The sequence below is a fragment of the Harpia harpyja genome, chromosome 4 (assembly GCF_026419915.1).
Source record: "Harpia harpyja isolate bHarHar1 chromosome 4, bHarHar1 primary haplotype, whole genome shotgun sequence".
NCBI lineage: Eukaryota > Metazoa > Chordata > Aves > Accipitriformes > Accipitridae > Harpia > Harpia harpyja.
The window spans coordinates 47,490,295-47,516,318 of NC_068943.1; the positions used below are offsets into that span (position 1 = coordinate 47,490,295).

General features: G+C 56.4%; 1 protein-coding gene across 3 annotated transcripts in view; it reads left to right on the plus strand.

Moving 5' to 3' along the window:
* The window catches only part of BCL9L (BCL9 like), a 70,965-nt gene that overhangs the window by 31,719 nt on the left and 13,222 nt on the right, over positions 1–26,024 (plus strand). For all 3 annotated transcript variants that reach the window (XM_052783827.1, XM_052783829.1, XM_052783828.1), the window contains one exon: positions 24,952–25,315. In XM_052783827.1, the coding sequence (XP_052639787.1) occupies positions 25,015–25,315 (301 nt within the window). In that variant the 5' untranslated portion in view covers positions 24,952–25,014. The remainder of the gene's footprint in view (positions 1–24,951; positions 25,316–26,024) is intronic.

A 26,024-nucleotide genomic window follows, 5' to 3' on the forward strand; every position in this document is an offset into this window, starting at 1 on the left:
GTAGTGGCTGGATATGCAGAGCTCCCCTGGTCGGGCCCACTGCTGTGGGCTGGGGAGGAAACCAACCTCCCCTGCCCACAGGCAGGAAACGAGAACCACGTTGGCTGCCTTGGAGCCCCGCCGGCACCTCACGCTCGCCCCGAAAGCAGCGTGGCTGGGTTTGGGCTCACGGCACCGGTGGCCCTGTTCTGTGTCCTCTGAGGGGGGGAATGCAGACCCCCCTCAGTGGCAGGGGGGGTCTCCCCTTTTGGCTCTACTGCACAGGTGCTCCAGTGGCCAAAGGGGGAGGCTGCAGCCAGAGCTCCTGCAGTCTTCCTCTTTCTGCCGGGAATCTGCTATGCATCCATCCTCAGGCACTGGCCCAGGCTCTGGCTGTCAGTGCCCGGCTGTCACGTATGCCAGGAATAAAGGCAGCTCGTGGGTTGTAGCATGCTGCCTTCGCCCAGGCCCCAGTAGCCAGACTCGGCCCCGGTGCGACAGCTGGGCTGGGGTTTGCAGCCGCCACTGCTTCTCGGGGAAGAAGGGTCTTGCAGTTTTCATGGCAGGGCTTTTTCCTCCTGTATTCGAGGTCCCTCGACAGTCATCCTGAGGTCTTTCTCTGACCCCTAGCTGGGGTCCTGGGACTCCCGCTTCCCATCGCTGAAGTAGCGGTTATTGGAGGGAGAGGCAGCGTAAGCTTTTTCGGCGGACTCTGTCGTGTTTGTCCTGTTCAATTACAATGCAGCAGCAGTGGCACCAGCCGCCGCCTTCCTCCCCTCGCTGGGCTGGAGCGCTGCAGGCTCTCGGCAAATGCTGTCTGCGGACATCTGCTGCCTCCTCCCCCACCGCCTTCTGGCAAGCGGCAGCAGCTTCCCAGTGAACAGCCTGCTCTTTGCATCACCCCCCCACCCCACCCCCCCGCACGCCCGACCAAAGCTCCCTTCTGCTCTTACAGGCTCCTTCGCAGGACCTTGAAATGGTGGTTTCCCCGGTGCTGGCTCAGCTCCAAGCAGCCTTCCGTCTCACAAGACTGTAGCTGAAAAAAATCAGGGTGCCTGATGGAGGGGAAAGGCTTATTAAAGGTGATGCTTACCCGGTTCTGGCTCGTGATTCAAACAGGCAGCCCTCTCCTTGGCAGGTTTCCAGCCAGCGCCTGGGGCCTGAGGCAGGCGCAGAGTCTGGGGCAAAAAGCTCAGAGCCGTTTGACTGGAGCAGATGCGGCAAGGTCAGCTGTGAGCTGCAGCCCTGGTGCCAGAGCTGGATGGTTTGGTCCAATGTCTGGCTTGGGTCTGTCCTGTGCAGCTGTGGGGGCAAAGTTCGCTATTCCAGGTATTCACCTGGCCCCTTCAGGGAGAAGGGAGGTTTGTTTCTTTCTGCTGTGGCCGAGCGCTGGGATGATGTGCTCCTTGGGTGCAGAGGGCAGCAGGGCTGTAGATTTCTGGCTCCTGAGAGTAACCCCCAGGCTCGGTAGTCCTGCCGTCTTGGCAGCAGGAAGCACCCTGCAAAGTGGCATTTCTGTGGCTTCAGCCTCCCGGCGCTGCTACACCAGGTTCCCATCTGTGGGTATGAGTTTGGCACCAGAAGGTGCGGCGGTAGCCTGAGAGGAGATCTCTGCCCCAACACGACAGTCACCAATCTAGCCTGAGGGCTTCTCCAGAGGTGAGAGTGGAGGAGCCGGAAGGGATGGAGCAGAAGGATTTAACGAAGAGGGCACGGGAGGCGTAGCAAACTCCTTTCTCCTGAAACTAGTGAAGCAGTAGCTGGGAGCATGAAGGCAACGCTGGGCTGTGATCTCAGGTAAAGCCCAGAAGGAGGGCTGAGGTATGTGGATTAGTCAGAAGAGAATGGTAGAGGATGAAAGAGGATTCAGGAGCTCTGACTGCAAAGGCAGGTTTGGAAGAAGGAGCTGGAGGGATTGCAGGTGGGACATGAAAACAGGAGCTTGGAAAGATGGAATAAATGAAGCCGGTGGGGAAATTTGCCGTTTTGTACCTGGATCAGAAAGATGCAAGCGTGATTCAAAGGGATTTAGACAAGAAGGTACAAGTCTGTGTTTGGAGGGAGAGGGATCATCTTCTTCACTGTGACCAACCGTCTTTGCGGTGGAGGGGTGCGGCGGCACAGCCAGGTCCCCCCTGCCAGCTTGGAGGAAGTGCAGTGTTACGGAGGAGCATTGCTTGGCACGCGGTTCATTGACAGTAGGTTCTGGCCCCCCCGTTTGGTTAGTAAGGCTGCGGTCCATGCCCGTGCCAGGTGTCGACGGAGTGGTAAGCAGGAGAGCTGGGTGACTGGCGCTGGAGGAGCCGGTGAAATCATCTGAGTGCCTGTGAAGGATGTGGCATAGAGATGGGAGTTGCGGGGCCAGGCTGGGGCAGAGCGTCTGGCTGACAGCTAACGGTGAGGCCAGGGGCTGCCTGGCGAGCAGGGCCAAGGCTCTGCATCGCCGCCAGCGAAGGGCCTGGTGCGCCCGTCGACACGCTTTCGGGTGCCAGTCTGTGGCAACCGGGACTGGTGCTGCTGCACGGAGGGGAAGAGCCTAGAGCAGATCCGGCAGCCAGACCCCAGTCGAGCGCTTGGGTCTCCTGTTTGCCTGGGCAGTAACCACAGGCCCCTCCTCCTCATTGGCACAGCGCTGAGCACGACAGAGATGAAGCGAGGGAAAGATGGGGCATGCGTCTGAGAGGAAGATGAGAGATGCCACTGAGAAACAGAATTGAGCTCCCTTCCTCTTTGTGTGCTGACGGATACTTGGTGGGGTGGGGGCAGCGGGACTGGGCTGCAGGCCAGAAACGCTCGCACACATCCCCGGGAGAGGAAGCTGAAATGCTGCAGGAAGCCATGCTCTCGCCTGCACAGGTGATCCAGAGCCACTGTGTCACAGGGGTGAGACAGCAAAGCCATGCCTCCCCCGGCCAGGCAGAGCCTGTCCCAGAGCCTAGGAGGAGGTGGCTAAGGAGATAAGAGAGCCCTGGCAGGCAGCCTTTAAAGCCCCCCCTGGTGAATGGGAGCATCACCAGCAGCTGGAGGCAAGACTGGTAGGTCCTGGTGTTCACCCGATGCTGAGGAGAAGCAGAAGGTGCCATGTGAAGGCCAGTCGCTGCATCCCCCAGGAGATCAGCGGGGGAGAGGGGGAAGATAGCGGGGCATGACGCTCCCCTGAGACGAAAGCGCTGCTGAGTGGAGGCAGAGGGGAGCGCCAGGGCCCAGGAGGTTGCTGGGGAGGACGTCCTTCCCCTGAGCGGAGAAGGGGTGCCAGGGGTCTGGCAGGACCCAGCCCGTGGGAGCGTTATCTCCTGCGGGTGCCCCAGTTAATGCCCCTGGTTGTGACTTTGTGGCCACAGGCTTCTCAGAGGGCAGTGGCGTGGTGGAGACAGGTGTGTGGGCTACAGGGACCGGTGTTGGACCACTCAAGGAGAGCGGTACCTGGCTCTTCCCCCTTCTACAGGGGTGCTGGGTGCGTTCCTGTGAGCCGCCTTTCCCTCCACGCCAAGGCTAGTGCAGGGCTTTAGCCTGGGCACTCGTCTCTCGCTCTGCTGGGCTCTTGTTTTCCCCTGCTAGGAGTCTGGCTCCTGGACCTAGCCCGCCGGCAGGACTTGGTTACTGGCGAGCCAAGCAGCAGGCTGAGCTTGCACGCAGGCGGCTGAGCCCAGACCCCGGGCGATGCCAAGGCATCAGCTGGTGCTCCGGGGAGGCGAGTTGCCTCCGCAGCCCAGCCCGGCCCCATGTGGGTCCACAGCAGCCATCCTCCCCACTCTCCCCACACTCCAGGAGAGACGGAGGGGAGGACTCGCCCCGCGAAGGGTTAACGGTGCGCTCCAGCCCGCTGCTCTCGGCAGCTTGGGCCCTGCTGCAGGAGCGGTGTTTAGCAGCTTGCTCCAGTTGGCGTCTTTCCCAGAATGCTTTGGAAAAGCACTGACCTCTGACCCCCAGTACAAACTGAGCCCAGCACGTGGGAGGGAGAAATTACTCCCAGACCTTCAGGCTCCAGGGTTTACAAGCTGCCTGCAATAAAGCAGCCATTTTTTCCGACAGTTACTAAATCTCCCCTTTTAGCTCCGCTGCAAACCTCTACCCGTTGCTCCCCTCCCCTGCCCCCAGCCCCGCGTCCTGCTCCTTCTGCTGAAATCAGAAACATGTCCGAAGGTGAGGCCAGCCTGTTCCCCCCGGGCTGAAGGCTGGGGAGAGCTCGAGCTGCCAGTCCGTGAGCACTGCTCCTCACCCTGCAGCGGTGGGACCCGTCCGGCTTGGCAGCTGTCCTTGCGTCTGTCTGCCTGCTTCCTGCGTGAACCGGTGCTGGCAGCAGCAGGCCCCCTGGGTGCCTCTCTGCAGCAATCCCTTGGGGGGGGCCTGCACCTGCTCCCCCCGCCTGCGGGGTGCACATCCGCACCTCTCTTCTGAGCCCTCATGAGGCTGGCTGCTGGAGATGATACCTTGTCCGGGGCAGCTGGCAGAGCACGTTTCAGTATTGTCTTGGTGTCCATGCTGGGGACTGGGAGCCAAAGGGCAAAGGTTTTCTTCTCGGCTTTGCTGGGGCAGCTTGGGGCAAGGCCTTGGTTTTTCTGTGCCTCCGTTCTGCTGTCTTGAAACGGGAATAAGAGCCACAGGGTTTGCACTTACCTGTCGTCAGCTCCTTAGGTAACTTAGTCTGTCTGTGCTCCCTGCAGTGAGTGAGGGATTAATATCCAGGGAGGCTGGCCAGTTTCTATGGGAGATCACTGCGTGGGAGGCTCACGAGGCTTCACCAGCTAATGTTTGTAATGCCTGCTGCAGCTGCAAAGTGCCAAGTACTGCTTATTCACATACGATTTCATGACCATCCAGTTGTGTGGAAGCGCCGAGTCGGCGTGGGGCGGTCAGCTCTGCGTGTCTGGTGCCGTGCTGAGCATGCCAGCATGTTGTGTTGCCGTAAAGGGCGTGGGGAGCGCGTGTTCGTGTTTGTACAGCGCTTTGGGAACAGAAAGCGCTTGTTACGAGTGGCTACCGTGCCATGGTCACTGTGGGATCCAGATAAATAAAACGGGAGCTGGTATTTCAAAACAACCTCTTCCCTGCTCCTCCCACCTCCTGTGCACATTCCTTCGGCGGGGAGCAGGCGAAGGTGGGGAGCCGCCTGCAGCACGCAGCCCCAGCCCACGGCCCGAGAGCGGCCGCAGCAGCAGGCAGCCTGCTGCACAGCTCTCTTCCCACCAGATGCAGGACACCTCGGATGCAGCGGGTCGCCCTGGGCTTGGCTGTGCCGCCCGGCAGGGTAGATGACACCTGCCTGGGGACCCAGACCGCTGCCTCTAGCTCTTGAGTTGGCTGGAGACAACCAGCTCTGGGGGCAGCCCTAGAGACTTATAGGCTTTCGCTGCGCTTCTTTTCAGACCCAGCAGTTTGCCGGGAGCAGTGCCGTGGCGGGAGGCTCATGCTGCGCGTGGCACCGGTAGTGCGGCAGCGTCAGGCCTGTGCTGCGCCTTACTCTGCGCCGAACCCCTGGGCACAATGTGGCAGGGAAGCCATTTTCCTAAACATGTCTTGGGTCGGTCTAGGATCTGCTCGACATGCAACAAAAAAGCACATTCATCCGAATCCCCTTCTCTCCCCTCTCCGAGAGCTTGGTTTTGTTTTTAAATCTATATGGCAGGCGACCAAACTGGCTGAGTCAGGCAGCTGGCTGGCCACCAGAAGTAAAAACGTGGTTTTGTCCCCTCCCTTGTTCCCCCCCCCGCACCCCCGGATTTTTTTTCTCCTTCACTTAGCGACAGTTTCATGTATTGACAACAAACCTCTTTCTGCCTCTTTCTCTCTCAGGGCCGGGACAAGTGGAAGCTGGTTTTTATTTTCAGAATCGGTCTAGGGGGAGAAGGTGCAGGATGGCAGCCTGGTTTTGCCTTTTTGCTTCTGCCTGCAGTGATGCTGCCTGGGAGGAGGGGGAGCTGCCCGCTGTGCCCAGGCCTTCGCAGGCTGATGGCAGCATCTGCTCTCGTATGGACAATTAGATGGAGGGACAGAGAGGTGACACGTCTTGCCCAAGGCCGGACAGGCCAGTTCTGGGAGGATGGGAGCTGAGGAGCAAGTGTCCCTCGGCCACCCCCACCCAGGAGCCCTGCTGGCAGTGGGCTGGCTTTCGGGGGCAGGAGGAGGAGGTGAGAGGTGAAGCTTTGTTCCTGAGTGTTTACAAATGCTCCCGGCTGCCGTGGCACAGGTGTGGCTGGTTGAAATGCATGCTGGAGTCAGCTCTTCCACTGGGAAGATGGGAGCCAACAACCCTCCTGTGTAACAGCCTGACATCTTGTCGAGGGGCAGCCAGACACTGTGTTGTCAAGGGGGGAGCAGGGATGTTCGGCCTCTTTGCCGGCAGGCTGTGTGAGCAGCTGGCCGGGTTTCAGGCGCCTCGTGCTGTCAGGCCGTGCACGACGTGTATCCTGGGGACAGGGGCACAGGCATCTCCTGCGGGCACTGTTGCAGCAGGGTGGTATGGGAGTTGTCTGCTTCTGCTACGCTGGAAGTCGTCACTGGTAAGCAGTAATATTGCTCCCCACAGCTAGGGGATTGCACGGCTCTCTCCCTGCCTGCTGCACCAAGTGCTAGGGTGAAACAGGTACGCTGGAGCACGGGGACTCGAATGTGGACACGAAAGATTTGAGAGCCCCTGCTTACCACTGGCAGTGTTCCTGGACCTCCACTTTGGTCTGTTAATTCCCAGGAATCAGCATCCCGGCTTGGGAGCTCAGCTTTCCTCTAGGCTTTCAGGGAAGGCACCCATCGCTGTCCCACCTCGTGCTCCCACCGCACGTATCCCTGCACCCGGATGTGGCTGCGCTTGGGTAGAAGCAGGCTGTGTGCACAAGGGGTGGTTTTCTGCACCATGGCCCGTGGTTTGGCCGTCGACATCTTTACTCCCTATGCATCCAACTTCTGTAGCCCATCTGTGGGCAGCCCTGTGACCTGTTCCCAGGGTGGAGGGGAGATAGTGCAGGGGGTGAGGCAGGTGTGATCCGAGAACTGCCAGCCTGGCTTGTTGCTTGTGGCAAGCCTGCATCCCAGCCTGAACTGCGTGACAGGTCGTGGGATCTCGCTGTGTGTCCCAGCTCCCCAGGGGTCACTGGGCACCGGAGCGTGTGGCACCTCACAGGAGTAAAACTTAACTGAGCAAACAAAGGAGGTTCCTCTGGGCGAGAGGAGTTTTCACATGCAAATTGGCCGGTTGGTTTCAGAGACAGATTTTCTTAATTTGTATGTTGATTTTTGCTATTTCAAATGCATAAATCACAGCAAATGCTCCAGCCTGACTCTGGCTTCTGTGTACTTCAGCAATTGGGCTGCATGAGAGCAAGCAGCCGGTTGGCTGCTGTAAGCCATGCGGGTATCTGAGGATACCCGCACTGGTCTGAACTAGTTTGCTGCTTCCTCCGTCATATATCACTGCTCAATTGCAAGACATACTTCCAAGGCAGCAAAAGCAGGGAAGGGGAGAAACCGATTTACTGGTTTTGATTTTAGCAGGAAAGGATGTGATGGGCTAAGAAATGTAAAAGGCAAAATAAATCCTCCAGAATATTTTGCTCCGTTGAAATGAAGGGAACTTAAAGGTGCACAAGGAAGCTTGAGAACACAAGTGGGGAAAGGTGCCTGTGAGCTCCTGGTAAGGCTGAGCCTCTTTGCCACATGTCACGTGGGGAATGCAGATGTGAGGGGAATGGTAGCTATCTTAGTCCCTAAAAGATGTCTCTGTGCACACGTAGTTGTGCCCCACCTCTTGTCTGAGGGTCGGTGGCCCTGCTTATACTATACAGCTGGAGGCAGCTATGAAAACACTGCAGTGTGTGTGCGTCTGTGGTTCATGCAGGAACTGTGATAGCAGGACAGAAGTGGTGAGGAAGAGGGAGAAGTGCTGCTGGGGTCTGGTGTTTGTTGGCAGAGATTTCTGGGGCTGGAAATGAGTAGAGGACAATGGATGCTGCACATTTGCTGGGCACTAAGGGAAGGAGCTTTGAGGTCAGGAGGTAGCTGCTGGGGATGCATCTCCTGCATTCAGTTGTGCCTAGTCCTCAGCCTGTCCTCACTTCTCTTCCCTTCTCCATCTCTTAAGAGCTTGTGCCTGTAGGGTTGAGGAAGTGTGGGAAGAGGAGAGCTCTGTGGCAATACCTGAGTGCCTCTCTGATGGAATAACCGTGCCTGATGTAGCCACGCTTTTCCCTAAACTTCTTTGCGGTCATTCACTCAGCAAATGTCCGGGACAGAAGAGCAGGGAACGGTTAAGGGAATATTGTAACTCGGAGTGACTTGCAGATCGCTGGCACCCGTGGCCGGGTGCTGAAGTGGAGACTGTTATTCTCCACTGAACGTGGAGCCCACTGGGGGCCTGAGCTGGTACAGGAGCTATTTGTGTACAGTGCTTTTGGAAGTTGTGTATGTTAATGGGTACCTCCTTGATCCTGGTACTTACCTGTTTGCTTTTGGTTTGCTGGAGAGAAGGAAACAAGATTTGTCAGTTCCATTTGTCCTGGTCAGTGTTGTTTGCTGGTTCTCAGGCCCTTGCCTGGGTTGGATTGCAAACCTGTGGGGATCTTGAAATCCCATTGCTCTTTCTGAGAGAAAGCTGGGGGGGAAATAATCCTGAAATGGGTCTGCTGTTTAAATCCTTTCCACCTCATGATCTGAAACCTCTGACAAACTGCCTGGCCGTCAGCTCCCCATTTACACCCTAGCTGTGCTGTACTCCTGAAAATCCCAGTGCTGCCTTACAGCTGCCTGTGGTGTTCCTCCACCCAACAACAAGGTTTTTAATGTTGGGCGAGTGGAGGAGGGAAGCATCCCCGAGGGACTACTTAACTTCCACACCTGCTTACATTCCGCTCTCCAGGCAGGTGACCGGAGTTTGGCACAGTCTGTTTCTAACCTCATCACCAGGAAAGATGCTTGTAACAAGGTCTGACCCGTGGGCAAACTTTTAACCAAACAGAAACTCCTGCATCAAATCAATACCTGGATCAATGGGGTTTTTTTTCCCCTCTGTCAGAAATAGCGTATAGCTGTGTTGATTCAGTCTGCTGAGGTTGTTTCCCAGTACATCTCCCCACCAAAGCCTGAAATGAAGAGCTGGAATTTCAAGCTCTTGCCATTTACATTGTCACCTGAGTTTAAGGTGTACCTGCATTTTACGCTTCTTGGAAAGTCTTGCTGATAGATAGTTCTCGGAGCTAGCTGGCTATCTCAAGTACATCAGAGGGGTGAAAGAGACTGGGCACCTTGGCAAACCCTGAGCAAAACTGTGGTGGTATGTACTTTGTGCCCTCTGCCCTTCCTGCCTGTCAGGTTCCCTTTTGAATGCACTCCAGGAAAAGCCAAATGATGCTTCAGTAGTGCAGCACTCCAGTACAGCAGGCTTGGTCCCTTCCACCAGCCCATGTGTGCGGGTACAGTCTTGAGGCAGCCCCCTGCAGTGTTTCTCACCAGTGGGCTCTGTGTGTGTGTGTGTTGGATAAGGAGCTTAGCCCTGCATGTGCTGCGTTACGGCAGGCATTCCCCACCATGACGCCGTGGGGGTCAGCGACTGGCAGAAATGGAGCGCCCTGAGACAGCCCCATCCTGTACTGCAGCCAGGCACTTTTGTGTTTGAGGCTTCGTCTATAGTTTTACTCAGTCTGGAAGGGAAAATCACTCTTGTGGAAGTAGTTAGAGATGAAAACCTAGCTGCTGTCTGATCCTGGAGCTGTCGTCACTACGTGGAGGATGGACACCGGTTGTCCCCTCCCTGTGGCTGTATGTGCACATTGCCCTGTGATGTGGTGTGTCAGCAGGGCCAGCAGCCAGGGCTGAGCTGCTTTGTGATGGTCCCCACTGAATAATGGGTGTTTGAGCTGTGCTTGGCACAGAGCAGGTGGACAGCACTGTGCCCTGAGGATGCTCAGGAGGACAGTCTGCTCCTGGATGATATGGCCAGATTTGGGAGCTGACAGCTTGTTTCCCATTTTGCCTTGTGAGCATGAAGATGATTGCTGTCTCCTGGATTCACCCACGTGGAGTGAGGCTAATGGGCTTGGCCGTTGGAAAGGTGAACCTTACTGATATCTTTGATATTTGGAAAGAGCTATGAGAGACTTAGAGCCCTCTCTGCTCCAAGAGAAAGCTGTTGTGCCTGCAGTAGGAGCCTTGCCCCAGCTCTCTCTGTGGAGTGCTTGAGGAAATCTTGCAAGCCCCAGCTGGATGTGAGCAGGGTGGTGTGTCTCCGGCCTCACACAGATCAGGCTTTACTTGCTTTCGCAGTGAGGTTCTGGTGCCCGGAGGTGGGGTTGCTGAATTTGCTGAGCCAAGCATTGAATGAGACAACCGGCATCTTCCCTTCCCTGCTGTGCTGTAGGGTAGGCTCACTGTCTGGATTGCGGTGCCAGGGACTGGGGATAGCGGGACCTCACAGGACAGCCTGGCTCACACTGAGGCCAGGCAGGGCCGGGCTGCAGCGGGAGAGGTGCCTGGCCATGCCCCACAGCGCTGCCGTCCCGCCAGGGAAGAGGGCACGGCTGGACTGCTGTCGCATCCACTGGCAGAGAGGCTTCCACGTTCTCTCACGCCCACGCACTGGTATAGGCACGCACACGCGTACAGATGCAGGTTCGTACCGGCGTGAACATGCTCGTGCGGATTCACATGGATCTGCGGTTAAGCAGGCACACCCACGCCAACATGGATGCAAATAGACCCATGCTGGTGCGGGCCTGCTCGCCATCACAGAGGCAGACGTGTTCGTATTTGCACAGCTCCAGGCTTGTGCCGGCACAGGCGCATGCATACATGCTCCTGTGCTCACACACAGGCGACAGAGCTAAGCCACAGTGCTGGGCTATTTTTGGGAGCACTCCTAAGAATTGCGAGCGTGTTTCAGATGTTAGAGTCTTAGATGGGGGAAAGCTAGAACAGATGGCTGGAGGGTTCAGAGCAGCAGCCCTGCTGAGAACAGATATTTATAGGCAGATTTAACCCTTGTGTGGTCTCCAGAGCCACGTTTAAAGGAACAGCATCTGAAGCGAACATTGTGGAGCTGAGTGGTGACCTCTGAGGGTGTGCTGTCCTATCTGGTTTCTGTGAGCCGATTATCAGTGTAGTCTGGAAATCCCGTCTATGCTCTACCTCTTTCTCGAGTGCAGGGACACAGCTTCCCCTAGACCATGGAGCCTGGTTTCTATAAGCCTTGGTGAAACTGGGCCGGTCATGCTTATTACTTGCTGTCCGAGCTGGGGCAGTGGGTACTGCGGCTGCCCCGTGCTTGCGTGACCAGCAAAACGAGGACAAAGATTGTTTTGTCCCTCTTGCCCTGATTTTTTTTTTCCCTTTTTTTCCTTTTCTTTTTTTTTTTTTCCCCTCTTTTTCCCAGAGGTTACCCAGATTCTTCCTTTTCCTTGTTGGAAGGAGAGAGTGTGTTTTCTTTCAGGCATGCTGTCTTGTAAAGAAACACAGATTAAACCCTGCCCTGTCAGATCCGTCAGATGTTTTTACCTGCCTTCGTCTTGGGCCCTCTTGCTTGAGTATGTAGGGAAGAGCAGAATCCATCGGCAGGCTGCCCTGGTTTGTTGAACAGAGCTAGCTGCAAAGTGGGGAGCACGGCACGTTTACATTGACAGATCTATTTGCAGCCCTTTCTTTGACAGCAGCCAGCCTCTTGTTTGGGACCTGAAGTAGCGTTGTATTTAACTTGTATGGCGTGTCTTGAAGTGGGCTTGGCAGAGCTGAGTAACAGCAGCAGGAGAGTGGGATCTGGGGGCAAGGAAGAAAGTGATGCCCTCAGGTGGGAAATGTAAAGAAGTGACAGAATAGTTATCTGGGATTTGCAGGGGAGAAGGCTTCGTCTCTGAAAGCATGAACCAGGGTGCAGAGCTGGGAAGCTGCGTGAGTCCACTCAGGCTGCTTGTCAGCCTGGCTCTGGGAAAATTAGGGAGCAGTGGCACCCCCGAGCCAGTGTGGGACACCAGGAGGCTGGATAAAAAAGAAACAGAGATGGGGACTGCTGGCAGAGTTGGTGCTGCCAGGTCAGAGAACTGTGCTGGCCTGTGTTTGTGCTCCTGAAAATGGGGAGATTGAGTCTAGTTGTGAGATGGGGGAAGAAGCTGCAGCATCAAGTGGAAAAGGACACATCTCCCACACGGATAGGCAGTTGGTCCCATAGGGTTCGAGCTGCAGTGGTTGTGCACAGCAGCATGCATGGCATGCACCTGAGCTGTGCCTTCCCTCTGTTGGGACTTGGACTAATCCAGATGTTTGGAGCTGCACTCTGCAGCATCGCCTGCAGGCTCGTGCCCAGCACAGGGGTATAGGGCTGTTTTCCATTTTTCTTTGCACTGCTACGCTACTGTGGACCAGCCGGAGCTGCTTCTGATGTCGGAGGCAGTACGCAGCGGCTTTAAGTCGGGCTGTTAGTCCACAGTCAGGTTCCTGGGCAAGGGTTTCTCACAGATGCTCAGTGTACACTTCAATGAGCCGAGTTTGTTGTTGTGTACCCTGGTCCCATGCCCAAGGGGGCGTGAGGCTCTGCTGGAAAGTCTGGAAGCGTGACAGAGTGCCAGCCTTGCCTCGGCGTAGGACTTCCCAGCGGTGCTGCCACTATGTCAGGGATCAGCTCTGTGTCTTGGGGGTGTGAATTTGGAGCATCCCGAGTTCTCTTTGCACTGATGTGCTGGGGCCGGGAGATGCAAATCTGTAGCGGAGAGGGAGTATGTTGGAGCTGCTTGCTCCCTTGCTTATTCATCCCAGTTTCAGACTGCGGAGGCTTGGAAAGCAGTCAGTGTCATCCCCCCCATACGTGGTTGTGTTCTCACTGCTCACGTGTGTGTGTCAAGTTGAGCAGTTCTCAGGTTCCCCAGAGGCTCTTGGTCCCAGGTCAGCGCTTGCACCCAGCATTGAAATGTGACTTTGGGGTGAGAAAAACCTGGTTCCTCCGGCTCCAGTCCACCCGTAGCACATCCTGAGAGCACAGCTGATCCTGCTGGAGACCCAGGTGCGGTACTGGCAGTGCTGGCAGTGCTCAGCAGCCAGCTCGCAGTCTGGTCTGCTGCACGCTGGTGTCAGCTGGCAGCTTTGCGCCTGTGGCTGTCTGACTGCATTTTGTACCCAGACAAATTGGTAGGAGCGAGGTTGCTCAGCAGGGCCACCGGCCACGCTGGCATGGTGTTCCTGCGGCTGGGCTGGCCCTGTTTTCTTCCAGGGCCCATGGGAAGGGCCGGTAGCCACCACTCTCCTCCTACCTGAGTGGAGGAGGAGAGTGCGTGGTGGTAACGACCCACCCAGTGGGTAACTGCCAGTCCCAGGATCTGCCCACACTTGCCTGGCCTCCCACAATGGCCCCATTGTTCCCGAGAGGGCAAGGAGGAGGCTGCCTGCAGCTCCCTGGGCATCGTTAACCCTCTGCCTGCCAGCAGCAGGCTGCAGGGCCTGCATGGAGCAGGAGGTCCCATGGGCGGGTGGAGGGCAGGTGGAGGAGCTCCCACCACCCTTGAGTAGAACATGGGGAGCTGCAGGGGAGCGCCAGCCTCTCTCTGCCAGCTGCCTCCAAACCCACTGGTTGCTGCTGTTTTGAGGACAGCTAGCACACGCCTGTGGTGAAGACGTACACAGCGAGGCAGGGCCCCGCTGAGCCTTGATTTCCTCTGACAAGGTGTAGGGAGGCTCTCTGCCTTCTTTCAGGCTGCTTGCTGCTGTGACCTTGTGTCCTGGTTTCAGCTGGGATAGAGTTAACTGTCTTCCTAGTAGCTGGTACAGTGCTATGTTTTGAGTTCAGAGCGAAGAATGTTGATAACACTGATGTTTTCAGTTGTTGCTCAGTAGTGTTTAGACTAATGTCAAGGATTTTTCAGCTTCTCATGCCCAGCCAGTGAGAAAGCTGGAGGGGCACAAGAAGTTGGCACAGGACACAGCCAGGGCACCTGACCCAAACTGGCCAACGGGGTATTCCATACCATGTGACGTCCCATCCAGTACAGAAACGGGGAAGTGGGGGGCAGGGATTCGCCGCTCAGGGGACTGGCTGGGTGTCGGTCGGCGGGTGGTGAGCAATTGCACTGCATATCATTTGTACATTCCAATCCTTTCATTATTGCTGTTGTCATTTTATTAGTGTTATCATTATCATTATTAGTTTCTTCTTTTCTGTTCTATTAAACCGTTCTTATCTCAACCCACGGGTTTTGCTTCTTTTCCCGATTTTCTCCCCCATCCCACTGGGTGGGGGGGAGTGAGTGAGCGGCTGCGTGGTGTTTAGTTGCTGGCTGGGGTTAAACCACGACACCTTGCTTTGGGAGCAGCCCCTGTCCAGCCCCGCCAGGCCAGCGGCTGTGTTGCCTTGGCCCAGACGCGCATGCCAGAGCAGGACGTGTCTTTAGGAACGGGACGTTTGGGGTGTTGGAGTGCTAATTCCAGTGGCTGAGGTATCGGTGTGGAAGCTGTTTAAAGCGATTCCAGCCTGATCAAAGTGCCTTCTTCCTTCCTGTCCTGTAACGTGATCACGGGCCAACGAGCTGCTCGTGGTCTGCTGTGGCTTCTGGTTCCTGTTGTTGTAGAGGCGCAGCCTTGGAGGGCACAGGCATGCCTTGCCAGTGTGCTCGCACTGCCGGGGTGTAGGCTCGGAGCCAGAGCGTGATGTCTGTGTGCCTACGAGGACACCAAGTGCCCTGTCGCCGGCCAGAGGAGCTGGACGCCCATGTCCCTCTCTGCTGCCCGGCTCTGCACTGCCCGTCTTTTGGTAGCAGTGATGCTTTCCCTGCAGCTTTCTGCTACGCTTGCTTCCCTGTCAGCTGACTCCAGGGATTATAGGGCTGCCTCAGCAGCACCCCTGCTCTGTCACAGATTTCCTCTCCAGAATCCGTGGGATGAGGGAGAGGAAGAGGCATTTGGCTGGCATGCCAAGGCTGCGTACGGGAAACTTTCTGGCTGTCGGTCTGCAGGGATGTCAGTCCCGGCGTGTCTTGTGCTAGCTCAGAGACTTGTGAATTGGCTCAGTAATCCTGATGGCCGAGAACTTTGAAACCTTATAGATACCGTATGAGCATCACCAATTAGTTCCACTGCAAACCACGCAGCTAATTCGCTTCCATCATAACCTAAACAGCTACCCTGCTTCCGAAAGATCTGTTATCTCTGCTTCTCCCGCTAGGTAGCCTTTGCGCTCTTCCCCCCTCCTTTGTACCCCGGTCTTTGTTGATGCAATAACTTTTCTTTTCAGCATGTTCTGATTTTTAAATGACGGCGTAACTAGAGGAGGGCGTGGAGGGGCCAAGGACTGAGCTGGGAGCGCTTGATGGCCCCAGTTACTGTACCAAGTGCAGACGAAACTGCTGCAGAGCTTGATGTGGCCGAGTCCGGGCAGCTGGGCTCTGGCCACAGAGACCACTGCAAACCCCAAAGCCTCCTGCGAGCCTCAGGCATGAAGGCTGGAGGAGCGTCAGAAGCCCGTGCCTACTCTGCGCATCATAAGTTAATGAGACCTCTCTGTCCTGGCGGAGAAGAGGGGCTTTCTGGGGGCAGCCCCCAGGACAGATTGCTGTGTGGTCCCTCCTTGCTGTCTGTGGGTGCATGGCTGCTGTTAAACAGGGGTCTCGCTGCCCCCCCCCGAGGGCTGCAGTTAGTGAGATGGGGTGATTTCTGGCTCCCCGTTTCTTGTGGGGTGGTTGGAGGCCTGGGTCAGGGTTAGATCACTGTGTCTGAAGGAGCTCAGTGAGCTGTGGGAGGGTTTGTATAAGGGCAAAATAGTCCCTGGGAGTTGGGGCTAGGTCTGTGGGGAAGGCCGTGCCTTTTTGCATCCCCTCCCGAGCAGGAGAAGCTGGGGAGTTTCAGCCCGAGGTGCGGAGGAGGCTTCTGGGAGGTGAAGCATGGCGAGGAGGTGGAGTAGGTGCCCTTTCGGGGCATGCAGTGGGGAAACCCCTTTCCAGAATGGTGCAAGCCCAGACTCTGCCGGTAAAGCCAGGTGGGGAGCATGGGCTCCCCTCTCCTCGAGGTCTCGCCCTCCTTCTCCAGCCCAGTGCCGGAGTCCCCGTACCAGCCACAGGCAGCTGCCACCACTCCGCGGCAAGATCTCCGCTGCCCGCACAGATCCGATCCCATCCGCGCTGGGGAAGGTGAAGGGTTTCCCAGGGTGGAATTTCCTGCGAGGCAGATGCGCGGCCGCTTCCCCTCTGACCTTAAACCCCGATGTGCCTTAGTCATGATGGCATGCAAATACGAGGCGACCGGGTGGGGGCTGGAGGGAGCTGCTGGGAAAAGGAAGTGACCTCAGCTGGGGTTTAAATATAGAGCCCAGGCTCGGCTGCGTGCTGGGCCTGGTATTTATAATCCTGGAGGAGCAGTCGGCGACTCTCTGCATCTCTTCTGCGGTCCGGGCTGGCAGAGGGCAGTGTAGGGGCAAGGTGCCGGTGCAGCCGGCCTTGCTTTCCCCCCCTCTTCCCTGCATTTCTCTGTCGGCTCCCCCTCCCCAGGTGAGCTGGGGTACCTTCGTGTGCTCCCGTGCGTAGACGCAGTGCTGCGACCTGGGTGGTTTGCTGGTCCGCAGGTGCTCCAGCCTCTGCTTTTGGTGCAGGTGTGTCCTTTGTACGGTGCATTTAGTGCCAGGACTGGGCGCAGGAAGCGAGCTCAACTCTTCCCCAACTCATGTCTTATTTTGAGAGCAGGCCGAGAACCCTGGGACACTCAGTGATCTGAAAAGTGCGTATAGTCCAGTCAAAGTAGGACTGTCAGACCAAGCCTTCCTGTGCGTGGCTTAAAATGTCTTATTTCCTCTGCCGTGAGCTTCCTCAAAGGAAAACCTGCTTGTTGCACTGCTGGTTGTACTGTGCGGTGCCGCTGGTGTACACGGTGTTGAGAGGTGGCAGGGGTGTCCCTGCCACACAGGTTTCCTGCCGTGACTCTGTCTGCAAAGATTGCGCCCTTCTTCAGGCTGGAAAGTGGCCTGGGCTTGCATTGTCGGGCTCAAAGGGAGAGCTGTTGTTTTGGGGGAGATTTTCTGCAAGGCAGTATAGGATGTCTCAACCTCGCTTGCAGCGTGTGCAACAGGCATCTCTCTGCTGCCTTTATCTGAGGAAGCAGGCTAAGCGTCTGCTGCAGGGATATGGTGTGTGGCTCTGCCCTCCAGCACGCCCCTCCGCACCCTGCGGAGTCCCCGGTGTGAGGGCTGGGGTGCAGAGGAAGGCCGTGGTCCAGGCGCAAGGCCCCTGTGACAGCCCGGGTGCCTTGGCGCTGGCGGGAGGTGCAGCGAGTTTGGCCGTGCTCAGCCCTGGCGAGGCTGTGGACGCCCTGGGTGACGGTGACACCTAGTGGCTTCGTTCCACAGTCTCCACATCAGGCCCAGAGATGGGGCGCTGGGTGCGACACCCTGGAAAACCTCCTGGTGCTTCTGGACAGCTGGCATGAAGCTGGACCAGCCGCAGGCAACAGACCCCATGGTGCTCAGGAACCCTGAAGTCTCTGGCTTGCAGAGAGCGGGCAGGGAAGGGACCAAGTGTGTTGTCCTTGTTGATGATGGCTAGTCCATCACGGGGCCCTGCAGAGAGACTTCCTGCTAAAAAGAAGAGCAGGAACTATTGTGTTCAAGCTTGGGAGCTCCTCGTGAAGCTCTGGCATTGCTAGGTTCCAATTCTGCATGCTGCTGGCATCTCTTGGGCTTCTTTAGTTATTGCCAAAGGATCCTAAAGCAGTTACTGAACTCTAGACACAGCTGAAAGGCTGTCCTCGTAGACTTAGCTGCATCAGGCATTTACCCAACACGCGTGACTCTAGGCAAGACTTGGCTCCCTTGTGATTCTTGTGGGAAAGGTGGGTTTTCGAGGTCTCAGATACGAGCCCTGCTGCTCAGGAGAGCTGGTGTAGCAGAGGGCAGTGTGAGGCACGGCTCACCAGGTGGGCTTTTTAGCATTACTCACCCAATCCCAGTAACCCCAGTGCACAAACACAGTGGGAATTGCCTGAGGATGCAGTGCATGTAGCAACTGCACAGGGAAGTCTGTGCTATGGCCCTGCATTGCAGCCTGCAGTGTTATCTGCCAGAAGTGTTTTCACAGGTAAACTGCCCCCTTCACGTATAGGTGAGCTTGTCTTTGTGCACACCAGCACAGCTGTGCTGTTGTGGTCTGGGATCGTCTCCTGCCCTGAGCTGCATATGATGGGACAGCTGGCAGTGAGCGGTTGAGGGGGTCGGGTACAAGGTGCCTGCTGCAGAAGTTTTGTGTATCCCAGTGTTGCTACCTGCCTGAGCCATGCCGCTGGCATCTACAGGCTAAGATCCTCGAGGCATTTACCAAAGGCTGCGTGGGGGTGTCCAGCTGTCACAGCGGTCCGTGACTCTGGCCAGATTTCACATACTGTGGGAAGAGATCCTGCCTCGGAAGAAATTGAAGCTCCCTGAGCAGCAGCAGCAGCAGCAGTACCTTTGGAAGAGATTTCTGGCTTTGCTCCCTGACCTACTAGATGCTGTCACACCACTGCAGCCTGCCGAGCTGCAACGTGCAGGTGGCTGTGCTAGCCTGCACGTGGGGCACCCGGAGCTTCCTGCAGATCTCTCGCTGACCCGTCCCTGGCAGGTCACACAAGCTGGTGTATGAAATAATTCGTCATTATCATCCCAGTAGAGCCGCATGTGACTGTCGAGTAACGTCTGGCACATGCAGGGTTTCTGTAGGGAACGTGCCAGTTGGACTCGGAAGCTGGAAGGATCTGCAAATTTGGTGATAGACCTGGAGACTCCCTGAGCACAGGACAGGAAGCCAGGCTCTGCCTGGGTGTGCAGTAAGCAGCAGAAGAGTGGGAGAAACTGTTGAGCTTGGGGCAAGGAAATGCTAAGAAAAGCTCTTCTAACACAGATGGATTGAAGCTGCGACAGGAGAAAAGTAGTAGGGTGCGGGGCAGAAGGCATTCCCAATTCACCTCGCTCTCTCCAAGCCTCAGTTTCCACCCGTGTTGTGTGGGAATGTCCGTCCCTAGGTGGAAGAGAACGTGAATCTGAGGTTTTGTCCTACTAAAGACCTTTGAGACTTGTGGCCAAGCAGCCCCGCTGAAATGCATCATTCCCGAGGCAGCTCCAAATGGCAGAACAGCAGGGCCTGCCGAAATGACTCTGAGAACTGCTAGGATTCAACAAGGCATTAGGTTCTCTCTACAGGTCTTTTAGAACCCTTCTGTACAGCTTGTGAGGGTACCACCTTTTCTGCCATTTAAAAGGGCGTGAGAAGGATCCAAGAAATGAAGAGAAGATGAAAACAGGCTTGTCCGGGCTATCAGTCTGGTGGCATAAGAGCAAGATAATTCCGTGACGCATTCAAAACAGATAACTCTTTGTCAGCGGGGCATTGCCCTGTGGAACTCCCTGCCTCCCGACTGATGTCTCTGAGCCTGGCCGGCCAAAGCAAGGCTCACAGGTAGCAGCCTGGGTTAAGGCTGTTCTCGCTGGTGGTAAATGCGCTCAGGCAAGTGCTCCCGTACAGGGGTTAGGGAGATGCTCCTGCAATCATTGGTTGCTAAATAGCATGCTGGCTCGGAGCTGTGCTTGTCGGGCTCGGGTGGGTTCCAGGGCTCGTCTGGCTGTTAGAGCCCATTGCTGGCTCTTGGCTGGAGCTGGCTGGGCAACAGCAATGCTGTTTCGCTACTGGTTTTGAGGGTTTTGTTTCTCACTGGAACAGACTCAAAACCCATTGAGTGGTCTTGCGAAAAGGATTGTTTTGGAACAACCATTTTCGCATGGAAAAGGTCAAGTTTCTGATTCTGGTCTTTTTCTCACATCAGAAATGGTCCGAGAGTCTCGGACTTCAGAAATCTTGTTTCTGGAAAGTCTGTCATAGTCTTTGCCTCTGTGAAATACTCTGACTTTAATGAAGTAGTATGGTATTTCTTTGGAGGTGTTCCAACCCCTTCTGCTGTTAACCCTGGGAGGACTGGTAATCTAGGAGTGGTGTTAGGCAGTGTGCCCATGATCTCATCCAGACTTGGGGTGAGAGGTATTTCGGGAGGGGGTGGCGGGTCTTTGGCATCTCTCCTTTTGCTGTTCTCTGCCTAATGCCGTTCTTCAAGAAGCCCTTGAGCTTGCTTAGGACCTCACATTTCCAAAGCCAGGGTGTTCCGCTTGAGTTTGTGGTGGTGTCCACAGGATGTTTTGGATCGGGCTCGTCCCCGGATTGCTGCTTGTAGTGAGTGGGTGGGTGGTATCAGCCTAGGCGATGCACTTAGAGGGTATTTGGAATGGCAACCTGGTCTCGTTACTTCCTGGACTGGCCAGCAGAGAGGGGCTGGGTGACTTTCTGCTCATTGCGTCACTCTGTCACGACCCGTCTTGTACGTTGGGTGTTTGTGAGCTGTGGGGCATGTCAGCGCAGCTTGGGAGGCCTGGGTTCTGGTCTTCGCTGTGTATGTGCAAGTCGGTAGCCATCTGAGTTTCACAAGAGCTCTCCCCAGCATCTGATAGGAGGGAGGTGCGGCGAAGCTCCTTCCTTTTTGAATCATGGTGACTCTGGTTTCCCAGCTTCCTCTCTCGCCCTTTCTCCCGATAGGGATAGCATGGCAGCAAAGTCAGCCAGCACCAAGACGTGGAAGCTGCAGGGCAGGCAGGCTGGCGGCTGGGAGGCTTTCCTGCCCCATCGGGAGGCAGGCACGGGCTCCGCATTCTTGCAGGAGGGTTGGGAATCTGTGTTATCATACTTCGGAGCAAGCGGGAGCATGATTCACCAGAAAGTCCTCTGGGAACGCAATGGGGTTTCAGGTTTCTTGAACTATCAGCTAGCAATTCCGGGATTGGGAATATGTCAGCCCAGTCTCTCCTCACCCGGAGCTTCCTCCTTCCCCCTCTGCTGCTGTTCAGACCATACCGGAGGAGACTTACTGAAAGCAGTTTCTGTTGTTTTGTTTTGAGGTTTCTTGTCTGCTAAGGTCCCAGTCTTTGATTTAAAGCTGTGGCTTTTCAGACATGCGGGGCGCAAATACTCTCTGCATTTAGATGTAGCACTTCGTTCAACAGAGCTATTTATTGGGCCTTGTAAGCCTCCCTCCCTGCGCGAGGTAGGCTGGGTTGTTCCCCTGTTTAATGATGGGGGAATCGAGGCCCCCAGAAACAGTACATCTTGCTCAGGGTCACCCGTGGAATCGGTGGCAGCAGGGGTGTAGAAGCCAGGAGTCTCGGCTCCTTGCTTTAACCACTGTGAATGAACTTTGCTATTGTCTTTAAAACTACTGGGCTGGAGTGGGTGTGTTGCTAAATTGCAGAGGGAGCCAGATTGCTGTGCAATCTCCTTTTTGTCATGTTCTTTTCAAGATGTTTTGGATCGTTTGTCTCCCCGTGTCAGTGTATCTACTTTCTAATTAATTCTCTTCTGTGGCCCAGATGTGTGGCATGCCTGCTGGAATCTAGTTTGAATCTAGGGGCGTGTGCAAGGAGTTTACAGCAATCGAGATGCCTATCGGCATGCTGCAACCAGGCAGATGGGAGGCCAGGGTGGATCCCCACTATGCATCTGCAACAGGATCCAACTGTTGCTACCCCCAAAAGCAGGGCAGAATCCACCGGCAGCTGCTTCTGGCATTTCTCCCATTAGGAACTGCAAGGTCGGTCTCAGTGAAGACTGGAAGAGGAGGGCTTCCTAAGGTTGAGCCAGGGCCTCCCGCCAGCCCAGGGTGGCTTTCCACCCTGTGGCTAGCCGAGGCAAGGCATTGGATGTCCTCCCTGCAGCACCAGTCTACTCCCAAAATGAAGGAAGAAGATCAAGATGCCCCAAAAATGTAACGTTCTAGAGGGACCTCGCAGCCAGTGAGACTCATCCACGCTGCAGGCAGCATCTGAAGGTTTTGTCGTGGTGGCTGCCAGGTCCTTTGGGATCGATGCGTGTGTTCCCTGCAATCTGACCTGAGAACTAGAGGGGTAGGGGGTGCATCTCAAGCGTTAGTCTCTGGACTCTGCAGGCATGGTCTTAGCGGGGCCCCGGTTTCCTTCCTCCCTCCCCAGGGTATTCGCATGCCCATGCTGTGCTGTACTAGGGTTGTGCTGCAATGCTGCTGAGCGTTCACATTTTTGGTGAAGCACCTTGGGATCTCTTTTGAATGTAATATCATGTCGGTGCGGACATGCCACAGGCAGACCTGCATCTCCCAGCCTATCGTCGCTATGGATGGCAGCGGTAGCACCTCCTCGGCTGGTCTAGCCAAGCCCTGGTGTCAGTGGGTTTGTGACCCTCAGGACTGCGGTGCGATGTGTTGCGAAGCTTGCCGAGTGCGGCGCAGCAGGCGGGGGCTGTGGGCCACCAGCAGCGGGAGCTGCTGCAGGGCTTGCTTTCTGGAATGCTGTCTGGCAGCAGCCTCTTCCAGCAGGGCTGAAGGCTCCCTGCGGCTGGCCAGCCAGCGGCTGCAGGCAGCGTGTGTGCTTAACGCTGCAGCTTGTGCCATATGGACCTTCTCCTCCTCCCCGCTTGCCCTCTCCATGTCTCCTCCCCTGCTCTGCTCCCCTCCCCCTGCGAGCGGTTTGACAGAGCAATTGGGCAGGCACTGGGACGGCAGCTCTGACATAAATCTCTCCTGGTGTGGAATGAGGGGTATAAATATCCAGAGAGTGATGTGATCTTTCCAGCTGCTATTAATAGGTCCCTGGAGAACAAGAGCGAGCGAGCGAGACTGGCTGACACTTAAAGGGCTAGCAACTCCCTTATGCGCTGTGAAAATTAATCAGCACTGTGGCTCACCATCTTCCTCCAGGCTAGAGCAGAGCCCTCGCCAAGGTGCGTGGGGAGGAGGCGGAGGAGGAGGAGGGAGCAACTAACGACTCGCTAGTTAGGAAACGGTGATAGGCCAAGCTCTGCACGAACGATCCCACTAACTAACTAGGAATGCCTGGGCGGGCTGTGCGATAGTGCTGTTTGTGCAGGCTGCCCTTGGTCGGGCGCTGTGGCGTGCCAGCCAGCCACCGGCTCAGCCTTGCCTCGCAGGGAGGCAGGTGCCGAGAAGTCCCTTTTGCAGGCAGGGCACTCGCTGGCGGTGGATGGCAAGCTGCAGCCTGCGCCTTGTGGCGACCGCCGTCTTTGGGGGGTTACGGGTCTGCCAAGTGTGCTTTGCTCTTTGCTTGCGTGCTGTTCTGGGTGCGGTGTTTCACCCTAGCGGAGCGAGCGCTTGGCTTTTGCCAGTGGTATGTCTTCAGGCCCGCCTTCGGCAAGCCAGGAGCAGCATGCGTACTGCTGCTGAGCTCTTGCGGCGCTATTTAGAGATGCGGGGTTTGGTCTGGAGCCGGTGCTTCCTGTCCCTGGGTGGCAGAAGAAATCTGTGCACAGCATCTGGCCTGCATGGTCCAGATGGGAGAAGCAGACCACAGGCCCAGAACCCCCGTGTGCTGGGAAATTTATTTGCCTGCACACAGGAAAGGTTCTTGAGTGTGTTGTGGGGGTGTCATGCAAACCACATAGCAGATGTAAGCAAACAGAGAGTAATACCTCAACTTCCATGGACACATGGTTTACTCTTCTTCCCCCCTGCTCCCCGAGGAGTTGAGCAGGCTGTGACAGGCAGTGGGGGTCTCTGCAGCTTTGGGGGCACTGGCTGGGGGTAGTGAGGAGGCTGTAGCAGAGGAACGTGGGGCCCCTGATGCAGGAAGAGTTACGTGCTCTAGATGAAAGCAAGCCAGGAGTAGTTCTCATGGGGGCGTGCATCTTTCTGAGCTGGGACTGTCTCTGAGGGCTTAGCAGTGAATGTGGTTCAGGCCAGGAAGTCGGTGTGTAAGAGCTGTCCATGTCCGAAGGTCAGGGACGTCCTCTGCCTGCTCCGGTAGCCCCTGAGGTGAGGCTCGCTGATGTCCCACACTGCCTGTGCCATGCTGAAGAAGGCTACTTGCTGCAAGTAGGAGGTACTCATAGGCCAGGAGGGATGAACCCTGCAGTTACCAGGCTTGTCTGTTGAACTGAGGGTTGGTAGCAGCCTTCCAGAACACGCAACGTGCTCAGGTACTGTGGAGCTGCATCCCAGTCATCTCTAATGCCCATGCAGAGCTCCGAGGGGAAGAATCCCAGCGTGAGCCTAAGAGACTCTGCCAAGGCAAATAGATCCTGCAAGGAGGGCTGCTGCAGCATTGCTCAGCTGTGTGCACGTCCTCCGGCCCAGAAGCCTGCGCGCTCTGCCCTAACTGCCTCTTCCCTGAAACGCTCTGCTTCAGCCTGCGGGGCTATTCAGAAAGCTGGGTTGGGTCTGGAGCAGGAGAGCCTCACCCTGCTATCCCGGCAAGCCCGTGGCACGTTGCATCATCCTGCTGGGCTGGAAGCTGCCACTGAATTGGACGTTCCCTCACTCAGGGCCTTGGAGCAGGAGCTGGAGCTGTCCCTCAGGCCCCTGGGAGAGACAGGGATACCGCTTAGCTGATGAGTGCCTGCACTTCCCAGCTCTGCCCTTGCCCTGCAACCCACTGCCTCCTTCTCCTCATCTGCCTCAACCTTCTTAGTCCTCCCCTGCCCCATCCCAGCTTTCTCTTTATAGGCTTGCATCAGGACCATTTTCTGTCTGCTCAGTTGTCTCCTGCCTGTTTTGCAGAGCAGAGGAAACTTACTCAGCAGCAGAAGGGATCCCTGAAACCAGTAGGGCCCCAGATTTCTGTTCATAGTCGCAAAGTTGTCTGAGCTCTGGGAACACCTGCAAAATAGCTCTAAGGGTCCTTCCGCTCACCAAAGGGCCCGGCTGGCATGGGGCACCCCATTCTCATCATGGCCTTGGAAACGAGGGCTCTCATGTCCGTGCCTGTGCCTTGGAGCGCTGGCAAGCCTGCCAGGCCTGGGTGGGAGTTTGCTGCTTCTCCACACACAGCTAACTGCGGAGCAGGATCCTTTGCTCAAAGGGGCCAGGGCTAATTCCCAGCACGAGCAGCTCAGGGTTGTGCCCTGCCGCAGGTTTTGTCTGGCCCTGCGACCAAGCAGCAACCCCAGTGCCCTGGTCCTGGGCAGTGCCCCTGGCAGCTGTGCCCATGCAAGGGGCACCGTGCTCACTCCCTGCCCTCTTCTCTTGCAGGTTTCTGACCGAAGGGCCTGGGAGCTCCCTCCACTGGCGCTGTGGGAAGCTTTAGCCAATCCAATGCACCCTGACAACAAACTGCCCAGCCATGGCAAGGCAGGCAGCAGCGGTGCCCCGGCCCAGCACCACAACGTGAGCCAAGCACCCACCTGCAACCTGGGCTCTAAGGGTGTGGGGGCGGGCAGCCATGGCAGCAAGGCCACTCAGATCTCCCCTGGCAACTCTGGACTGAAAAACAGCCAGAACACTGTCCCAAACTTCAGCTCCTTGAAGGGCAAGGTGAAACGGGAACGAAGCATCTCGGTGGACTCCGGAGAACAGCGAGAAGCCAGCACCCCTTCACAGGACGCAGAATCAAAAGGTAATACTCTCCTAAACCTTGCCTCAGCATGTCCTCCTCGCAGTTGCTCCAAGCGTCCTGGCGGGACCTGGGATGGGAGCAGCTGTGAGCATCTTGGGTTTCTGTGCTGCGGCTTCTGTCTGGGCTTGTCCTGGCTGCCTGTGCGTCTTTGCATCACTGCTTGTCACATCCGCGGTTTTGAGACCGGAGTGGATGAGCATTGTCTTTACATTTCATTCCCTAACCTGTGTGCTGCACTGAGAATCTGGGACTCTGGTTTCCACGGGCTAGTGAGGCCAGCTAAGCAAGAGCATGGCTCACTGAAACTGCACCAAACAGCTCTGCTTTGCAACTTGCAGACTTTCAACTTGGGACTGAGTTGAGTTGTTTTCCGTCTCCTTGCTGTTGGCAAAGAGCTGCCTTTGTGGTGTTCTTGCAGCTGCCCGACAACTCAGTCGTGGTTAGCGAGGAGGTGCTGCGAGGCTTGCTGTCTGAACAGTTCTGTGGTTTCGTCAGCAATGGATGACTCTTGTGTTACAGCACATGGCTTCTGGAAAAGGGCTGAGTCAGTGCTTCCAAACCCTCTGGCTTCCCTGTCCTCACCAGCCTTCCCTGTAGCCTCTTGCGTTCCACTGAGCTCCATGTTCAAGCTGCATGGGATGCTTGAGCATCTTGCAGGGGGTTGTCGAAGGAGAAATCCCAGCGGTGCCCTTGGTTCCAACCAAGACTC